Below are 20,189 nucleotides of genomic sequence, written 5' to 3' on the forward strand. Positions count from 1 at the left end.
GACAGAATCCCCAGCATCATGCAAAGAGGTGGCAATCTCGTCCCAGTATGAGTCCACATCTGATGGTGGAGCATTTGGAAGACTCTAGATGATTCTGGTAAATTCGCCGTTCTGGTAAATCCGTATCTGCCAGCCTCTCAGTTGCCAAGCGATTTGTCCGCACCTTACGCGGCTCTCGAAAACGTAGGAAGGAGCGACTGCGGACGAGCGCGTGGTCAGAGTCCACAAATGTGCTCCAAAACGACCGGCAGTCAGTTACTGATCCACGCCATCGGTAACTGATGGCAATGTGGTCGATTTGAGTTTGTGGCCGGCCTGTTGTTGGAGGACACCAAGTGACCAGACGACTTCGGCTATTTCGGAAGTTCGTACTGCCTAAAAACAGCCTGTGATCAGCACACAGCTGAAGCAATCGTTCCCCAACGCTGTATATACGAAGCGCTGTACAACTGTTCCTGATTTCGTTTTGGGCGTTACCTTGCCTTGTGCACCTTTGGTGTTTGTTTTGACGTGAACGCTAGCTTGGGAGGCTCAGACCGAGAACTAAGCTGAGGAAAATACCAGCACTCTTCTGAGGAAAATACCGTTACAGCACTCTTCGTGACGGCTGTGTAGTTCTCGTACCAATTTAGTGGCTAGTCTGTGTATACTCTCCAGCTGTATTCTGTCGGGGTAAGGACTGCTACCGTCAGCGAACACTAGATATTCCGAGTTAACTAACAGGGGTATCCTGTTATTGTGCATACATCCAGGAGACGTAATGCTCGCTGAAAATGGTGAGCAGGCAACTTTGTTAGGGATAACTGTATCCCCCAAATCATTCGTTTACAGAGTCATTTTTGCGAAAAACCGAACTTTTAGAAGATCCGCTATCCCAGCTGCCAGAACCAGCGGGAAAATGTGCTCCTGAAGTATCAGACAGCGGTGATTCGCCACATCGAAAGCCCGACTGAAAACTGTATTTGTAAAGTTGCTTGATCCTGGTTATTTCCCAGATGTACGGCACAATGCCTGTTCGTAGAGATGGAAAGAGGTGGAGAACAATAAGTGGGTGCCGATAATCCGGCCCCGAGGCTTTGGATACGTCTAGCTGCTGTAAAATGACTGACGTCTCACGCTCGCTTCAATGACCGTCATTCAGAGAATTCGAAACAATTATTGATTCTTTGTTTTCCGACAAAACGGACGCAAAATATTCAGTGAGACCAGTGGAGTGAAAATGATTACCCTTTGCAACGTTGTCTTCCCCATCACGAGTGTCGGGAGCTCGTCCGAACAGTGGTGGCGACTAACGTAGCTGTAAATTCTCAACCACTCTCTGCCTATACGCGAAGTGAAATCCGCCCCGAGTTTTAAACACTGGCTTCAAATAATCGATTCGCATTCATTTAGCTAGTGTTTGTTCCTCGAGTAGTCATCGTCACCTCCAGTGGACAGGTGAACCATCCACACTCTGCTTTGTGCACGGAAATGATGTTTGGGTAGTAGCGTGGCTAATGAGGTTTCAGAACGAGTAAGACTGTTCGTTTTGGAGAAACAATCCCATGGCAAATTGTATTTATCCGCCTTGTAAGATCATCCCGCGGGTAACTGTAGGCATTCTCAGGGGGTCCTAACCAGTCTCTGGTGTTTGCCGCCTGTAAGAAACGCCGAGTGCGTTCGCTACAAATGAGGTGTGGTCGCACAGTTTTCGGAGGCTGTCAGTTACACGAAGGTGTATCCTTAGGTGGTCAGTGATGCCTAAAGGCTCGGTCACTGGAATCATCAAGGTGCTGTCGAGTGGTTCAGTAAATAGGAAGTTGAAGCAGAACTTTTGCTGGCTTCCTACATATGAGAGTCCGAGGATTTACCGTACCATATGTGATTTTTCAACCGCTTCTAAATTTTCCAAACTAAAAAACCATCCTTCTGAGTTCGTGTTCTAGACGATATTAGGTACGCTGCCGACAGTAAAGTAGCGGGGGTATTTCCCAATCCATTCGACGGGTGTAACTCATGCGTGTCTGCTTTATGGACTGTGAAATACTGCAGCGTTCAGAAGCAAAGACTGCAAAACCGTAATTCAAGGAGGCAGTCAACCTAGCGGAAGGCTATCAACAAAGGCCAAATCAGGCTCAGTCTGCAGTGTAGGGTCACACCACCTCTGAAAAAGTAGTGGCCACATCGGGACAATGTATTTCCAGGTAAGGAGATTTCCGGGTCTCGAATATCCTCCCGTAGTCATGTTCCAGAAACGGTGATGATATCCAGGTTGGTTTCAAAATTCAGCTGGATTAGTAATCTTCCAGCTGTAAAACGCTTTCGGTTCTTAGCTGTCATACCACCCGGAAGAAGCACAGTGAATGATATATTGCGGGTTACCCAAGCCTAGAAATGGAGAGTGAGGAAGCAAACGTTGAGCCCAAACTATGGACCTCGCAAACAGCAAGTTCAAACCCAAACCCCGAGCTCGCTTAGTAAACAAGCTACCAACACCCGTATGTACCGAAACCAGGGCTCCACCTATTCCACTGATCACAATGGGTTACTAGGTCAGTTTCATCGGACTACTGGGACATCACTCAGTGTCACGTTGGTTTTCCAGTGAAACCCGAGATCTTTGACAAGTGTGACACAGCGCGACGTAGACAAAATTCGTTGGGCCTCCTAGCGTAGCAGATGGATCGCTGACCCAATAACACGCATCCATGGACTAAAACAATAGGTATAGCAAGCATTTGAGCAGCTAATTGTGGTGCAAACTACGAAAAGGTCCATCCACAAGCCGAACTCAAACAAATGACTGATTCAAAGATTATCATGTGACAAGGGTAATCAGTGATACATGATCACCAGTAACAGTGCGAGAAATCCACTAGCCCGGCTAAAGTACTAACCAACATTCACCCATAGATTGTAAGTTCAGTGGGATAAGTCTACAGCTTGGGATAGATTCATGAGTGGTCTGTTAATTGAAATACAGTTGTAGAACTCAGGCATAACAACAGGCAGCACCAGAGCACTTTCGGAGGCACTTTTCAGTGAAGATCGTGCTGGCAGTCATCCAAAGTCATCCATGATTGCCAAAGATCAAAGTGACCGAAAGCATTTATTTTCAAACAGGTCACTGACTTTGAAAATATTTCGAATTATCCGAATTAAACATACGGGAATGCAAACGCCGTTACAACGGCCATCTATAGTGGACAGGACATCCCAGACCATTAACACAAGTTCTCACGGTAGTAGAACATTTAACGCAATCGCTTGCTCTAGGATTTACTTAGTGCGGTGGTCTCATTAGGATCTGGAGCTAAGCAACCGGCCCACACCTCTGAACCAAATGTCCTCATATTGATAAATCCACGACAGTCCAACACTTGAAAATTCGCGATCCCCGAAGAAATTCAAAAGTGAGCCTTCAAGGTCAGTTTGGAGTCTTGTCAAGGGCTCATTAGAAGTGGAATAAAGCACACTAGACACCGGTTTCTGATGGGGCCCAATTATAGCACAGTGCACTTGGTTGCAAAACCCTTACAAGTGGAGTAAAACTTTTTGTGCCGAAATGTTGCATTTTGATGCGCATGTGCCCAAACCAAAAATCATCCTAATTCACGTTCACGTGTTTGAGGCTAATCAAATTTTATTGTTCACTAAAGCAATCATACCTCTAGCGGAAACATTTGAAGGAATGAATCCCCAACATCGCTGAGACTCCAGGATGCCTAAATTGAGCTCAAAAGTTTGGACTAGCTCTCTGAACTCAATTGCCTGATTGCTTTGCTCCATTAGAGACACGTCCTAGCTTTCGAAGATACAGTTCCATCACTAGCGATAGACGGAAAATTCAGGTAATTTTGCTGAAACCTATAGAATACGTACGATCCTTGTGGACGCAACATATGCGGAGGTGGTACTCCTGTGAATAAATTTTGCCCGATAGCTGCTATAACGAGTTAAAATCGTGATCGGTCGTGCATGGTGCACATAAAAGCTCATTTCTGTGTCCCAAGACAGCCATATAGGTTGAGGTGCAGTATACTTGACCACCGACGGCCGGCCGGAGTTTTAAGAGGTTGAGCCTTGGCCACCAGGGTTTGCTCTTGAACAATCAATTGCTTAAAAGTGGCGGTGGCTCTCGTGGATTCCATCCACTGAAGCTTATCCACCACTCGCTTCAGTTGCTTACGCAGGCCATCCAAAGCAGTCGACAGTGGTTCGAGAAAAACTTTATTGTTCATCTTTTTCGGTACGTTGTAATCCTACACCCATGCTTGGTAGATGGGGAAGCAACCCATGAAAAATTTTATGAACGATGGATCTTACTTCTTGGAACCGAGTGATCTAAATGCAGACAACAACTGGTTGCAAGAGAGCCACACCGCCTGGTAAAGGGCTTTTTGCGTTCTCCAAGGTTTCAACCATCTTGGAACACCTGGGTGTTTGCACCACGGACCATAAATTAGTTAACGTAAGTTGCCCTCACCATATCCGTACAACACCATGATAGTGCAGCCTTTGCGCTCGTGCACCCAATTGCCTCAAAACGATGGACCGTGCATACAAAGTCATTTGAGAGACCGTGCTCAGATTGCATCCAGGATTGCTCGTCAACCACAGTGTCACGACGTGTGAGCCACTCGGGGTGCTGGAACACCACACGGCGCGCTTCAGTGTGCCGGAGTGGTGAATTGGGTTTTTAAGGGGACCATCAGCATTACTCGGAAGGTAGTTTGTCACATTGCCGGAGTCAACCTTCTCTCGAGGTTTGCATGCGCAGCCCAATTTTTGGTCATATACAGCCAGTGGGCCGTTATATAAGAGGCGGATCGTGCGTCCGTACGATGCACTATTTGCTAGTCTTGCCGAACTCCGTGCTCGTACTGCGATAATCAAAAATCACTGTACAGTGTTGTCCACGTGGTCCATGTGGTGGAATATATCAGCTGTTAGCAGTGCCTGTGACCAAAACTGCTCAGCTTTTGTATAATACATATAATACTGATAGCTATTCCAATATGGAAGTAGCAGAGAAATACGACGCAGCCGAATACGACACTTTCACCCCGCATTTGCGCTGTCAACTCGTCCATGACAGAGATCTTAACTTGATTTTCCTCCCCACGACTTCCGTGAATAATTCAAGCAGTTAATGCATAGGTGCAAGCGGTTGGCTTCTCAAAAACTCGTACGTTACCGGGTGCCTAATACCCATGTCATATGTAGTCAGAAAAGTATAAAATCCGGATATCAAGTGCTTTGAAAAAGCTTAGCAAAACGGTTTTTGCGAACGTTCTATCTACATTCACTACATCAAAAGCTTCGGAACAGCGCTACCTGCTGTTTTTCGGGGGAGGCATATGTGACTATAATGACCTCCTTCTGAGGATGGCACAAGCACGCGTCCGGTCTCCCGAAATTTCTTTGGGAACGAAGGCATATCATCTGCTACAATAAAACCAAACTATATGAAATCTGCTCAGCACCCATTCGTAACGCTTCCATTACTGGGTCAAAGCGTAAATACCACATAGTTATCATTCATCTATTTATTTAACGTCTTCCCAAGCTCCGTGAAGAAAGAAAAGGATACAGTTCTCAATTTCTCAAGATTGTGTGGCCCATGAGCCGTCCGAATAATCTAAGCTGCAGTCTTTGCCAGTGGAATAAAAGTTCTGGCGCCAAAATGTCGCATTTTGTTGTGTATGTGGTTAAACCAAAAATCTTCATTATTTACTTTCATACTTTTGCAGCTCAGCGAATTTCATGGTTCACTGAAGCAATCATACCTCTGGCAGAAAATGTTCAGTGGAATATTTTCCTAGCGTCGCTGATACCCCGCGACGCTTAGATGGGGCCGAAAAGGTTGGATTCGTACGCTGCGCTCAATTAGATGTACCTTTTATTCTAACAGGGACACGTCGTGGCTCTCAAGTATTCAATTCCATTGTGCGAATACTGAGTGCCACAAACGTGTGTGGGGTTACATCAAAGTCAAATGTGCGCCTTCGATTCAGATGGGAAAATAATTAAAACGAATTACGAACAAATGACGGCAGATAATGGCTGACCTTTGAACTTGTACACCCTCGGATTCTTAGGCCAATTCATCCGACCCGACAACACCAGCGCAATGGGGGTGTGACGTGTTTGATATTGGCAAAAATGTCTTCCGGTCAAGCTATCCGGAAACCGGAACTAGCACACTTTAACTAACACAACCACCAACCCACCGCTACGCACTACTACGCTCCACAATAACGCACTGATGGTGTCACCTCGATCGGTGATGAAACGTTTGCAATCAAATTGCCCAGCTCAGCGAACAAGCCAACGAACACCAGAACTAGCAATATAAGGTTAGGAGAAGAAAGCTAGATATGCTTGAAGAAAAAAAGGAAAACTAAGAGTTTAAATGGACACAGTATTGGTCATTTGATAGAAATGACCTGCGCAATTAAAGGTTCTCGCCTCTTAAGGAATGAGCCAAACAATTCAAACTGGCTACTATCAAGCAACTCATTAGTTCACCCCTTTATTCTATTCACGTCATGTGTTGATATTCACGTTGTTTGATTTATCCCTGTTAGGACCTGGAGATGGCGCACTCCGAGTAACGGCGCTCAGTATTTGGACGGTGAAATTGAATTTTCGAATGCTACGACGTGTCCCTGACGGACTAAAACAGACAGGCAACTGAGCTCAGAATACCAGTCCAAACTTTTGAGCCTCATCTAGGCATCCCGGGGCATAAAATATTCCACCAGTATTCCTCTGCCTCGAACGTCGCTCCCCAAACCTCAAATATGTATTCGAAACTTCTACCACGCAGACTTCTCAGGAATGCGCAACTTCCTTGAAAAAGGTAAACTGGAACCAGCTTCACTGGGAGGCATAAATAGTACCATTGTCCAGAAGGTTCACGAGGCTGACACAGTGTTCATCCCAAGAAAATCAGCACACAGTCGGATGAACCGCAGGCTATTTACCAGGATCCGGCGTCTTATGGAAAAGAGGTTCCAACTTTTTTCAACAAGTTGACTACAGGAAATACGGAGGATGAGCTAACATTTCGTAAATTGCGGAACCGCTGTAAATCAGAAATCCGCAAATGGAACATACAACACACAAGCCACCATCCTGGAAACCTCTCAGGAAGCATCGCCGCAGAAGCAAGCCATCCGCGTTTTTCTTGAGGAACAGGAATGGAAAACCCATGAATGACCCAACAGCGGTATCCGGGGTTTACAGAGAACACTACGCAGGTCTATATCCAACCCAGCGTCGTCGTCACATCTACTCTTGTCAAGGCGTAACTACGAACAGCCTCTAACCGACATGATCTTCACGATGGATGACATTCGTCAACTCTTGCACAAGATCAAATCAATCTGCGCGTTGGGGCCTGACGAGATCCATCCAAGGATCCTGAAAGAAATGTCATCTACGTGGTGATTATCGAAAGACGCCTTCCCTCAGCTCGGAAGGAAACGATTGTTACGCCAACCTACGAAACTGGTAACGGACTATCGCCTGGCAGCTACAGGCTTATGAGTCTCACTGGCGTGCCGTGCAAGGTGATGAAACGCATTCTGAAGCGAGCTACCCTAGATCACCTCACTTCTACCGACATGATATCTCCAGCTCAACACGAATTTCTCCCAAACAGTTCTTGCGCGATAAACAGGCTCGTGTTTATGGACAGCCTAACCCAAGCCAAGGACGATGAACTCACATCGGATGCGTATTTTTCGACTTCTCAAAAGAATTTGATAGGGTTCCACACGTTCGGTTGCCACACAAACTCGAGTCTTACGGGATTCAAAAGAAAATCCTGTACTGGATCCAGGCGTTTCTGTCAGACAGAACATTCCTGATGAAAGTAGGCTCAACCTACTCTTCTCCAGCGCCGGTCTCCAGTGGTGTTCTTCAAGGATCCGTTTTGGGACCACTGTCGTTTCTGATACTCGTCGACTAACCTCCAGATGTTCTTGCAGGTGCATGTCTACATTTTACGGACGATTTGAAATCATGGAGCTCCAACGCCAGTGCCCTCCAATTGGATGTAGACGCTGCAAGGCGGTGTTCGTTGGACTGGCACCTTCCTGAACAACAAATCGTGCGTCCATGTGTCATTCGGTGGAGACTCAGCGAACGCATTTGTCCAGCATGGTGAAGAAGGAACTGGAAGATATCACGAGGATAGATGCCATTTGGTCGTCTGGCTCTCTTCAAACATGTCCTCCCACAATGGGAAATCAGTCCAAAAGGCATTCCTCATTCTATGGGTGATTCAGCCTACTTTCCGCCATACCCCCAACGGTCACTTCCAAATACTCTACGGTGCTTACTTTATACCACTCTTAAATATCTCAACCATGTTGTCTACCCAGGATGCAAGAAGGAGGTAACCCTAATTGAGCCTGTTTAGCAAGATGCTACGGAAATGGTTGCCGGCTTTAAATGAAACGCATCTTGTAGTGCTTTGCCTGAAGTAGTAGTAGTGCTTTCCCCTGGGCTCTCGCCACCTCTGCGGGGGCTTTATTCAACACGCTTCCCACCGTTGACCCAGCTAACACACGGTGGGGATATGGTGGGATTTTCAAGCTCAGTGCGCGCACTCCCACAGGCAGTTTTTTCTCATTTCGGTTGGCTGCTGCATAGACTAACCCTCCTCCGACGGTCGTCCACGCTCCATCTGGAACCCAGTTCACAGCACTATTGGATACCTTTTCTATGCGGGTCCCTGAGCTTTTCAAGCTTACTGTCCTGCCAGAGCCCTTTTAGAGCCCTTTTCTGCGTTTGTGCCTTTAAGGTGAATGGCAGTCGCTGAACGACATTTGGTGAGTTGCGAAAATACGAAAGTAGATTTGGGCGCTTATGGTGTGCTACACAACAAAATGCAACATTCTGGTGCAAAAGGTTTCATTCACTTACAAAGATTTTGCAGCTTAAAGCATTGTGCGCCCAAGGAAACCGTGTTGTCACGGCCAGACCACTCGCCTAAGCTGATTGGTCAGAAGTTCAGCCAGTCAGGGCCGACCACTTTTAGCCCAGCGCTTCTCACATCATCGCCAAGAAAATGGTGAACGATAGCGGAAACTTTCGCAAAAATCTTATAAATATACATGCATCATTTTCCCTCATTGGCTACCGTGCCTTATGGTGTACCGCATTCGGCGAAATAGTAAATCGAAAACATGCATGTGGGTGCAATATAACGTGCGAAACACAATAGCTGACGGTGGCTCGAACCCACGATGTCTATTGGAGCAAAGTAACTTCAAAAAACCCTACGAAGGCAACAGAAACACTTCAAAGAGTTTCAAACTGGGCTCACTGAGTATCTGGTGAGTAGTATGGTATGGAATACGATAGAACGGTTGAGCCCTTTTCCTCTCCCATTAATGCTACCGGTAGCTCAACCATTGAAATCAATCTCTGGCGTCCAAAATTGTTTCAAGATTGACATTGCTCAGTTTGATCACGCTTAGGAGTTTCTAACGTTTCTGTGGCCGAGAATAACCGGCTAAATAGCACCACAATCCCTAAACATTCGAGTGGCCTCATTCCCGCTGCCAGCTTCTGGAACCCGACCCAAAGAACTGCTGAGCCCAGTACTTCTTCATTGCTCGCCATCATTTCTTCAGTGCACCAGGAAGGTTGTTAAAGGTTTCAGCGCGTTCGCAGTTGTATTCAACAGAGAATATAAACACCTCAAGCTCGCCACCAATTGGTGGAAGCTTCTCATCGTCGTGCCTGGTCTTGAATGACTAAACAATGCAGATTTTCAGAGCGGACTACTGATTCGAATTGTGTAGGGTCCGTGGTTTATAATTAAGAGATCACATAACGCCAGCTTTCAATCAATCTCAAGTATGATGATTAAACATCCCGAAGCTCCTTAGCTTGATTCTCTATGTAGAGTAATATTGACAGGTTTGTTGTCCAATTTGTAGAATGCATTTTAGCCAAGTTGGTCAATTTGGACATGACGGGTATTAACACAAACAACAGTCGAGTGCCACCCACACCCCATTGGTCTTGTAATAAGTAGCACCCTTTACTCCACTGCACCCCATAGAATTACAGGTCTAGTAAATTTAGCTGTAGGTTGCGAACTAAGTTGTGTAGAAAACTTCAAGTGATGCACAAATACTGGCTCACAAAGATACGCACTCAAGGGACATGATCTCTACGCTCGGGACGAAGTTATATGGTTAACGAAAATTCTTCGCCAAGTGTATTGGTGGTAAATCGATTGCCTTTCAACTTGATACGGGTTCTTTTTTTGCTCTAATCTTAGAACAGACCCTAAACTCGATTAAAAGGCCCTCACCTGAAAACACAAAGTGTACCATTCGTAATGCATACCTTGGAAGCCTCAAGGTCACGGGAAAGTAGGGCTGCTCTGTGGTATGCATTCAAGTTCAGGTGAGCCTTGGTTACTGCTTGAATAACTATGGACAAAATCTCTGTGCCATGGTTGGATTAATGAACTCCAACTCTTCGATGCGTTGATAGCCAAACATGTATAGAGGGCGCCAATAAGTCAAAGTGTGCATCACATCCTGACAGTTTCGTAGTCACTCTAGTTGGAGCCAAATCGGAGACCACTATAATCGTGTGACACAGCGGCCTACTCTTCAATGACGCCTGACACTAGCACTTCTCTCAGTTCGGTCCGATTTTGCAAATTCTGCCAACAGGCCACAGCAGCTTGAATGACCGCTTTGTTACAAAGTTGAGTGGGGACGACGATATCGGACCTTCTTGGCGTATTTCACTGTACACCGGGAAGAGCGATGTTTGGTTGTATGCCTTTACATCTGGAGTTGGGGCCATATTGAATGGTGTTTACGAATTTGAAGAGCACTTCATTCACCCAGATGTTGGATCTACCGAATAGAAGATATTAATGTCGTTTGGGAGTACTATTATTGTAGCTTGTTGTGCGATAATGCGCAAATGTCTGTTTAAAGATCCAATAAAAGGCATTTTTTGGAAATCAGCTTGCTCCCCACGGCTTAAGATTTCACTTGCTGAATGCAGCATGCGTACTGTGACAGTCGCCGCAATCCGCAAGCGAATGACACCAGACATCATGTAGTGGTTCGGGCAATTCGGGTGTCGGGCCTATTTATGTATTGGAATTACAATGGAGCTTGAACGGCGTTCAAACCTCCAAAGGCGTATTCAGTGATCGGTCAGTTCAGTTCACTAATGGTACATTGCTTTCGATTGCCACAGCTTTAACACCGAAAAGTGAGAAAACAGGAAAGATGTAGTCGTGTATAGGAGTTGACTGGACAAAATTTTTTGAAAAAAACTTCAGCTGTAGCACTCTTTCGGTGCCTAACTGTCATACCACCCGAAGGTTGCACGAGGGCTAGGGTACTGCCAGGTTGGCCAAGCCTAGAGAGGGGACAACCTTTTACTTGATCTTGAGTTGTTTTGATTTGAAGAGGCAGAAATTCGGGTAGATGTGCACTGAAGGCGATAACTTTGATTCGAGAGCGCCACTTACTGAGTGACTAGATCTGTTTGACAGTGTTATTTATCACAGATAAGTTGAGTTCTGTGGTATCCATCCGCAGACCCTCCAGCTGATAAACAACCTGAGATCGCTTTCCCTGCTTTCGCACCTCTAATCACCCTTGGCAACAACGTACGTAATGCATAGTGGTGTTTAACTGCCATACAACCATGAGGGAAGGAATTTGCAGCAAGGAGTCGAAAGAAGAAGGAACGACAGGGGGCTATTGCAATGAGCCCCGTATCCCTAAAGAATACGATCAAGAATAATTTTTCACACCTTTTGAACATATTAAAATACATAGATCATGTCGAGGTAGACTATTATTTGCAGGAGTGACCTAGCGTCCTTTGCAAACTTCACCTGACCTAAGTTCAGGGCACAACGACAAGCGAACATTTTCGAGAGAGTCCGGTTACGAAATGACACCATGCGCGCAACAGTCGTCGGTTGCGTGCCATGTGCTTCAGGGTTCCTGACAACCTGCAAGCAGGATCACGTGGGCCCCAGCAAGAAAGGCGCGAAGATACCACGGCATTGATTTTGACAGTAGCCGCTTTCATTCCACCTTGTCATGCCATGGCTTGTTCCGCCGTAAACCTTTTACAAACAATCACTGGGGACGTTTCTGTAGGCACCGTCGCGAAGAGACTGGACCTTATTACGGTGTGACGGTTTGTGCTCCCGTAACCTATCGAGTAATACCTGGGGAGTGTCCGTGCGACACCTGTAGAGTCTCTCATACCAAGTTGGTCAATGGTCAGAGCACAAACCGACACAGTTTTCTGGTTCTCCGGGTTAGGGGTTGGGACTTATATGCCGACTTGTTCTTCTTAAAAAATTAACGTGTTTGTATTTCCCGCCAAACACGGCTACCTTGCGGTCAGGCCTTTGAGCTAATGGTTTTGGCCGGGGACCCTGATAGTCCTCCTACCTAGGTTCGGGCGCCCTTGCAGTATCCAAGCCGACGTATGTGCATTATTTCTACGACTAATGCTTTCATGCTATAGCCGTCGCGTGGTGTAATCAGCCAGGCCGCATCACTTGCTGCATACAGCAAGGCGAGTGGGCGAAGACGTGCTGCTTCTAGCACGTGCATCTTTGAAAGATTTGAACCAAGGAGAGCAATGCCGTCCGCATATTCAATGTGCGTAAGCGAACACTCCGACAGTATTTCGACCCCATTAATCTGGAAGACAGACAGGCACGTTCCAAGCAACACGTCAGTAACAACTTTGAAGAGGAATGGTGAGAGATGGTAGTCTTGTCTTACGGCCTGGAGGTCGTAAACTCAGGCGGAAGTTTGCCGTATACCTCTACTTGCTCACAGGCGGTCGGAAGACAGTATCCTCATGGGGGCGAGATGGACCAAGTGGTTAGAGCGCGAATTTACTGACCGGAAGGTCCTTGGTTCGAACCCGACCTCTGCCACTTAACTTCCCCTGTCTAGGCTTGGGCGACCTGGCAGCATCCCAGCCCTCGTGCTTCCTTCGTGTGACATGGCAGCTAGGCACCGAAAGGGTGCTACAGCTGGACGATTTTTTTACTCTCATGAAGGTTGAAAGTTTTAAAGGAGCGTTTCTGGCGATAAAGCCAAAAGCGGTCTTTAGATCAAGGTAAATGATCAGTAGAGTAGCGCTGTTCAAGATCTTGTTTCAAGGTAAAGCTACTTCCGAGGGATCCCCGATTAGGGCGAAACCCAGTTTGATTTTCACGAGTTCGTTCCTTCCAATTATCTGTCAGCGTGTGCAGAGTGCCCCTTTGCTACTATGGCGGTTTCTGCACGACGTTCTTGTGGGTTTTTTGAAGATCGGGATCACGGTCGAGACGCCTCATTTTGCTGGTAATATGTTTCTTAATTCCAAACTTCCAGTGGTGGGATCATCAGTCTGTTCACCAGGATTTCTCCATCCTTGAGAAGTGCGGAATTCAGATCTGCGAGTCAGGTGCTCTGTCGCATCGGAGGAACGATATTTCACGCTCCCAACCCTCGTGCTTCCTTCGTGTGACATGGCAGCTAGGCACCGAAAGGGTGCTACAGCTGGACGATTTTTTTACTCTCATGAAGGTTGAAAGTTTTAAAGGAGCGTTTCTGGCGATAAAGCCAAAAGCGGTCTTTAGATCAAGGTAAATGATCAGTAGAGTAGCGCTGTTCAAGATCTTGTTTCAAGGTAAAGCTACTTCCGAGGGATCCCCGATTAGGGCGAAACCCAGTTTGATTTTCACGAGTTCGTTCCTTCCAATTATCTGTCAGCGTGTGCAGAGTGCCCCTTTGCTACTATGGCGGTTTCTGCACGACGTTCTTGTGGGTTTTTTGAAGATCGGGATCACGGTCGAGACGCCTCATTTTGCTGGTAATATGTTTCTTAATTCCAAACTTCCAGTGGTGGGATCATCAGTCTGTTCACCAGGATTTCTCCATCCTTGAGAAGTGCGGAATTCAGATCTGCGAGTCAGGTGCTCTGTCGCATCGGAGGAACGATATTTCACGCTGCGTTTCCGTTAATGGTGGGCTAGTATTGATGTTCCATTCAGCCTCGTCGGGTTTCTCCAGAGATTATGTTGAGGGGAGCCAGCTAAACTTCCCTTTAGTGTTAAACCCATCGCTTAGGAGACGATTTTGAGAATGAAATACCGTTCCATCCTTTTCGCCAATCTTTTCGTTGACACATCTTGGTTTGGCCAGTAGATCGAATCAGCTGGAACGGGATTACTCTTGCCTGCAGCCAAATCTTTCTGTCTCCTGTGCCTTCACAATCCAGCAGCGTTCTCTGTCAATCTTCAGGCTCTTTATTATCTGGCGTTTCAGGGATGTGTATGTACCGTCGTAGTTGCCAGTTAGCTGGATACTGTTAAGCTTCTGAAACTTGTCGGTGATGATGAGTTGATCCGCTCTGCTACAACACGTAAACCTTGGGGATATTGAAACGATACCCAAGCCCGCATAATAGCGTGATTGAAGTTGCGTTTCAGGAGGAATGGTAGTATTTTTTCTCTCCAAGTGGGGAGCTCGATCGGCAAGTGACAGTCACATGACCTAACTGAGTCCATGGCCGACTTGCGGCTGGTGACCTCCAAGAAACTCAGTGTGTACCCTTTTGCCGAAATTTTCCACTAGACAGGAACAGTTGGTTATCAGCACACAACTGAAAAGATCGCCTTCCGATGGATTTCCAGGGGAAACCCAAGAAACACACTTTTCATCCAGCCATAGAGACCTTCGGACCACAAATTAAGCAATGTTACATAAAAAGCCACGTTCCCAGGGGAACTTAACCGTACTTGGAACGGTGTGGGCGCCACTATTCATGGGGTTCCGATTTCCCACCGAATAAACACTAGATTTCAAAACAATCCCCGATACGAGACGTTGCATCTCTCCCATAAAAGCATTGGTGCCTGAAGATTGACCGCACGAGTAGTCCCGGAAATTTGATCTGCCAACTTACCTGAAAGGTGTTCAGCACTGAATCTCTTTAACCCGGTCTACCATAGAGACTACTTATCTTTGGAGCACTAGATCTAGGTCTGATCATGGAAGTGAAGCATCTCTTTCGTGGAATCTGATCAACACCGTTTCTTGTCACAGCTCGATACCAGTGGTCCACTGCTTCAGCCATTTTTCCCTACAGTTGTATAATTTTGAAGCGAGTCGCCCATGCATTGAATTCACTGCCTGTTGTGGTCACCAGTGTTTGAAAGAGGTAAAAGCAGAAAGAATACAGTAATATGCTGCCCCATGTGGTAAAGAGATTTAGCGCAGCTGTTCTCGAATTCCTGTAGTCGCTTGTTGGAGCGCCTCGTGCTTTCCTGACTTTGTGATCACCTCAGTGTATCGTCACCTTCTTTGAAGCAAGCTTGTTTTCTGTGCCACATCTGTGAAGGACTCATATCTCTGCGCGTGTCGGAGCCCTAACTGTTATCACATTGAGTCAATAACCTTCCGATACACCATGGTTCACGGGATGTAATTAGTGAGAATAACAGCAAACTATACTGAGCACTCCGCTTGCGAGGTCCACATAACCCGCATGTGTATCCGGGCTTTCCACTCTTGTCCAGAAGGTTGAAGTTCGTGCCCAAGATTCGATATGGATGTACTTTTTTATCTGTTCGCAGAGCTTGACTTTCGGCCTGAGAACGTTTCGCTGCCATTCGGGCAGTCATTCGCACACTGGGGATGTTTCCTCGAGTGACGAAACGTCTGAAAGTCTGTTGCCAAGCGTTCAGGTCGACAGCCATCTGCCACGTTGCGATAACTCTGGATGACCAGCTGATCAGCTGACACCATTAACGAGGGCCACTTCAGCAGTAGCTGACGCATTTCCTCTCTGTTCTTCGTTCAACTTTCTATTTTATCCTTCTCTATGTAAAGTTCCAAAAGAGGGCCACCGTGTTTAGAGCAATTGATAGGAGCAAATACGTGTTAAAAACTTTCCTCATCTTAACCGTTGAAGTCACTTGGTTTCTGTGTAATCACTTTCAGCTCATTTGGCAAATTTATCCTTAAGGGGACCAGATATACATGGACTGTAAGTTCATTATCTTCTTTGTCCGATTCTTCAGCATCGCAGCCCCCAACCGGCAATACTGTCCGTGTCGGTTGTAAAAAATGTGGATTCAGTGAGTTATTGTAGACATTTGTGTGATCACTCAGCTGGTCATTTGACTTTTCAGTGTCGCAACTACTTGCGAGGCGGAATTTCCGGTGATGTAGTTCTTGATGTGAGCAGTACTAGTTCCCAGTCAGACGACGACGAGCTGATTGCAACCGCTCTGGCTCTAAAACGCGCTGCCCTCGGTGAGTCGTCCATCTTCACAACCGTCTATTACATCATTTTGCCCGCTTCCTCGAAAAGGAGTGAATGTGTCGATCTCCTTTGCCTGTTGGGAAGTAGTCTTGTTTTATTGTTCTTGCATTTCCAAAAAATTATGTTCCGCTCAATTTGCAGACTAAATATTGTCCATTGTCTATCTTGGAGGAGGTGGATCTAATTTGCTCACACTCGATCATGCTCGATTATATACCAAATCTAATCAATAGGGGTCCGTGTTACATCCACCGTGTCGGTACGATCACATTTTCAAGTCCGGATCTCGCCCACCACTAGGTGACATGAACGCTTCTACTGCTGACTAAACCCGGTGGAGCATTGTGGGGAGGCATGACAAAATTGTTTTGGCGGACGGCGCTGCACCGCATTAGGGAAAAAATATCAACACCGTATTTGTAGAAAACATTGCTTCCCGCTAACGAATTTCGGAAACGCGACATCTAGCAGACTTATTGCGCCTTACCTCATTCCTTTTCTCCTATCTATTGAGTGTCCGTTGTGGGTTCGTCTTTCAGTCAGACCCTGTCGCAGAATGCCGCGTTCTCAGCGTTCTAAATATCTGTAATTCCCAGTGACCTTCCTTATTCCATCCATACTGATCCTGTAGCTGTGAGGCCGAGTTATTTTCATCGCCACTTTTCTCATCCAGCTTATTTGGTTTTCTACACGAATCTTCTGGTGTGTTCATGATGTGTTCATGACGACGAACCCCTGCTTCATATTATTTTCGCTGTTCTGCTCCCTTGAGTTCATCTGATCATTATTTTACTACCTTTTTCCACATTTTTTCTATAAACTGCACACTACTCTCTGATCAGGGCGATTCTCTTATGATGACTGCGATTGTATGCATCAACTCTCCAACTCCCATGCTTGGGACTGTTGTTTGTCAGTCGATCATTAATTTCTTCCGAGTCACGTACCTCTTTATGGTAGCATGATTCCTCAGATTCCTCACTTCTTAAGTCGGGCAATAGGCCCAAGGACATATTAGTTTGAAGACTGACGTTTTGGTGATAGTATTGAGAAACCGTCGCTATCCCGAATCTCTGCTAATAGAAGAAGCGGAATTTTCGCTACTCCTTATGATACTCCAATTTTGCATTCCACCCCCTCATCCGTTTGTTTACCTTGTTTCACCAACCAATTTTCCGTTGCCCTCAATCACCATAAAGGGCATCCATGGCCCTCTACTAGATCTCGGTCCTTATGATATCTCCTCAAACTTTGCTCTGAAACTGTGCTTCAGGACTTATTATCTGAATGATTTTCTTTGATTCGATTCTACAAGAACCTACATTTACGGACGCAGGTCCCCGTCTAACCCCAGTGGTTATCGCCGAACGTCCAATTCTCCCATTGCTCCCTGGGTTCTGAATTTAACCCTTTTTAGGTAACTATTGTGCGATCCTGATGACTGCCCTCAGTGATAATCACTACGGGCTCATGTGCCACCGTCCCACTAATGACATACTGGCCTGTCTCACCTACAATCATCCATTCTCGACTTAGTCCTTGAGACGGCTGCTTTCAGTTGATGCTTTGTAGGTATTCGGTCGTGTATGGTCTACAGGTCTCGAGAAGCTTGACCTCAAACTTATGAAATAGACTTGAATCTTCATGAACAGCTGCTCTGTTCAAGTGTGTCTTGAGAGGCTTACAACATCACTGCAAGAGTCAATCAAAGGTCTGTTTTACTCCCATTCCCCTCTCTCTGTTCTACGTTCGCGCTTTAGCAGACGACGCCATTTCATCAGTCTTCATTCTCCCGTTCCTAACGCTCTATCACTTGCCCACTGTACGACTGTCATACACGAACTATCACAATGAACACCGAAGTCGCGTCATAACCAGAGTAGCAAGTGTAACGAAAGTGAACGCAGTAGGTAATATGTTGCGTAGACAACAGGGAAACTGTGTCAGCAATAGCATGATCTTTATGAGTACGATGGACCCATGATTTTCATGGCCACAAATTCAATCATTATCACATGCAACAAAGTTGGTTCGTCCCAGCGAACAACCCCATTTACCATCAGCCCCATTGAGAGACTCTGCATATCGATTGCGATATTCTTTCCTGGTACTGGGTGTAAACAAACTGACCAAAAATGACTAACTTGAGAGTTCGGTTTGCCATTAATTCGTGTAATATGTGCCTCCAAGTATTAGTTATATATTGCATTCGGTTGCTGAAGAGAAATGGAGCATTAAATTCGTAATGACTTAACACTTATTTACTGTTCATCTCTCCATTGTGCTAAATCTTGCTACAACCGATCACTCCACAAAACTATCTGGTTGGATAGTCACGGTTATATATTTTCATTTATGAAAACTCCCTATATGTAACCAGTTGTGTTTAGTTTGTTCGCTCATCACAACCAACTTGGTAAGGTGATGACTTAGGAGACCAACGATTACGTATTCGGGACGTTCTTTACACTGTCCAGTTAAATATGCATTGTACCTGTTGGAAGAATTGGCGTGCAATACTTACATCTGTCTTCGCCGTCCGCGTAACTTCGTTTTGGAAGGGTTTAGCTCCTATCAGTCCATTTCAATCGTTTATTTATTCACTTGCTCCATATAATTGGTGTATGTTTTTCGTTTCCCGACTTTGCAGCAGCTAAACAGGAGAAAATGTCCAAAGAGAAGCGGAAACACAAGCATCATCATCACAAACGGAAAAGGTACGCCGACTTCCTTTGATGACCATCCACTTATGTAGCAAGCATTCCAAATCCTCGTCCACCGATTCGACAGAGTCATCGGGCAATTCAGAAAAACTGCATCGAGTGAAGCGCGAGCGGCACAAATCGAAGAAGAAACACAAGCACCATAAGAAGAAGAGTTCTCATCGTAGCTAGACTTTGAAACGCGGGTGCCTGACCACTCCTGTACACACTTTTCTAAATGCATCTGTTTTTACAACATATGATAACTATCTTTATCGATTTCATTGGGATCATTATATTCGCCGAGCAACCGTTCTGTCTGTCTTTGTGACAAACTCATGCGACGAAGACAGTAGTAACTTTGTTAGCCAGACCAAGTTAATGAGCAGGTATTTCTCAGAATTCACCTATTCATCATCTGCTCAACACTGGATGCCATGTGTCGTTGACGTGTCTGAACACCAGAATGTGGCGAAACTTTGTGACTTTCATTTTTCGGCCTTGTTACTCAGGTGTTAAGTCCCCCCAAAACGAACAGGTTGTGGTAGCGGACTTAATCATGATATCTGTCATAGTTTACCTCCAGTCCTCAATCTAAAGTGTGTTCAGTTAACACTTCACCGCGGTACGTTGACACACTAGTTAGTAGTTGGAACTCTGAAAATCTGGAGCCTCGCTACTTCACCTTCTCACGAGCCAACGCTGTGGCTCAGAGTTACCAGGTTAACGTGTTCCAAATCGGTTGATTAGGCCATTCGTTTGGATCAAACGTGGGTGGTAGGATCTAATGACCAAGGTGTGTGATACGTAAGAAGGATTTTCAACAAAGATATTATTTCAGTGTGTTCTACTGCAAATGCACGACCATTTTGGACCAGTATTTTGCGATCCAAGCGGAACGGACACTTGCGGAGCGATCGTAGTGAGGTATTCGTTTAGCTTCAGTGTAGAGATGTCTGGAAATGGGATAGTAGTGCAGCATTTCCGCTCATGGTTCTGTCTGCCCCAAGACACTGACCTATCTTGGAACGCATGCTAGCTCTACGACCACATCTCAACTGCCATTCCATTGTTAAGACGCCTACAAAGCTGCACGACAGCAGAGGATCAAGGAATCATTCACTGCGTGATTGTTGGGCGGTAATCCTGGAGATATCCGGT

At 45.9% G+C, this 20,189-nt stretch overlaps 1 protein-coding gene across 1 annotated transcript in view; it reads right to left on the reverse strand.

The window, feature by feature from the left end:
* Positions 1-17,153: 17,153 nt before the first annotated feature.
* The window catches only part of T265_02789 (hypothetical protein), a gene marked incomplete at both ends in the record, with an annotated part of 61,671 nt that continues 58,635 nt past the window's right edge, over positions 17,154-20,189 (reverse strand). The window contains one exon of the mRNA XM_009167114.1: positions 17,154-17,399. Within this exon, the coding sequence (XP_009165378.1) occupies positions 17,154-17,399 (246 nt within the window). The remainder of the gene's footprint in view (positions 17,400-20,189) is intronic.

This window comes from Opisthorchis viverrini, assembly GCF_000715545.1.
Source record: "Opisthorchis viverrini unplaced genomic scaffold opera_v5_36, whole genome shotgun sequence".
Classification (NCBI taxonomy): Eukaryota; Metazoa; Platyhelminthes; class Trematoda; order Opisthorchiida; family Opisthorchiidae; genus Opisthorchis; species Opisthorchis viverrini.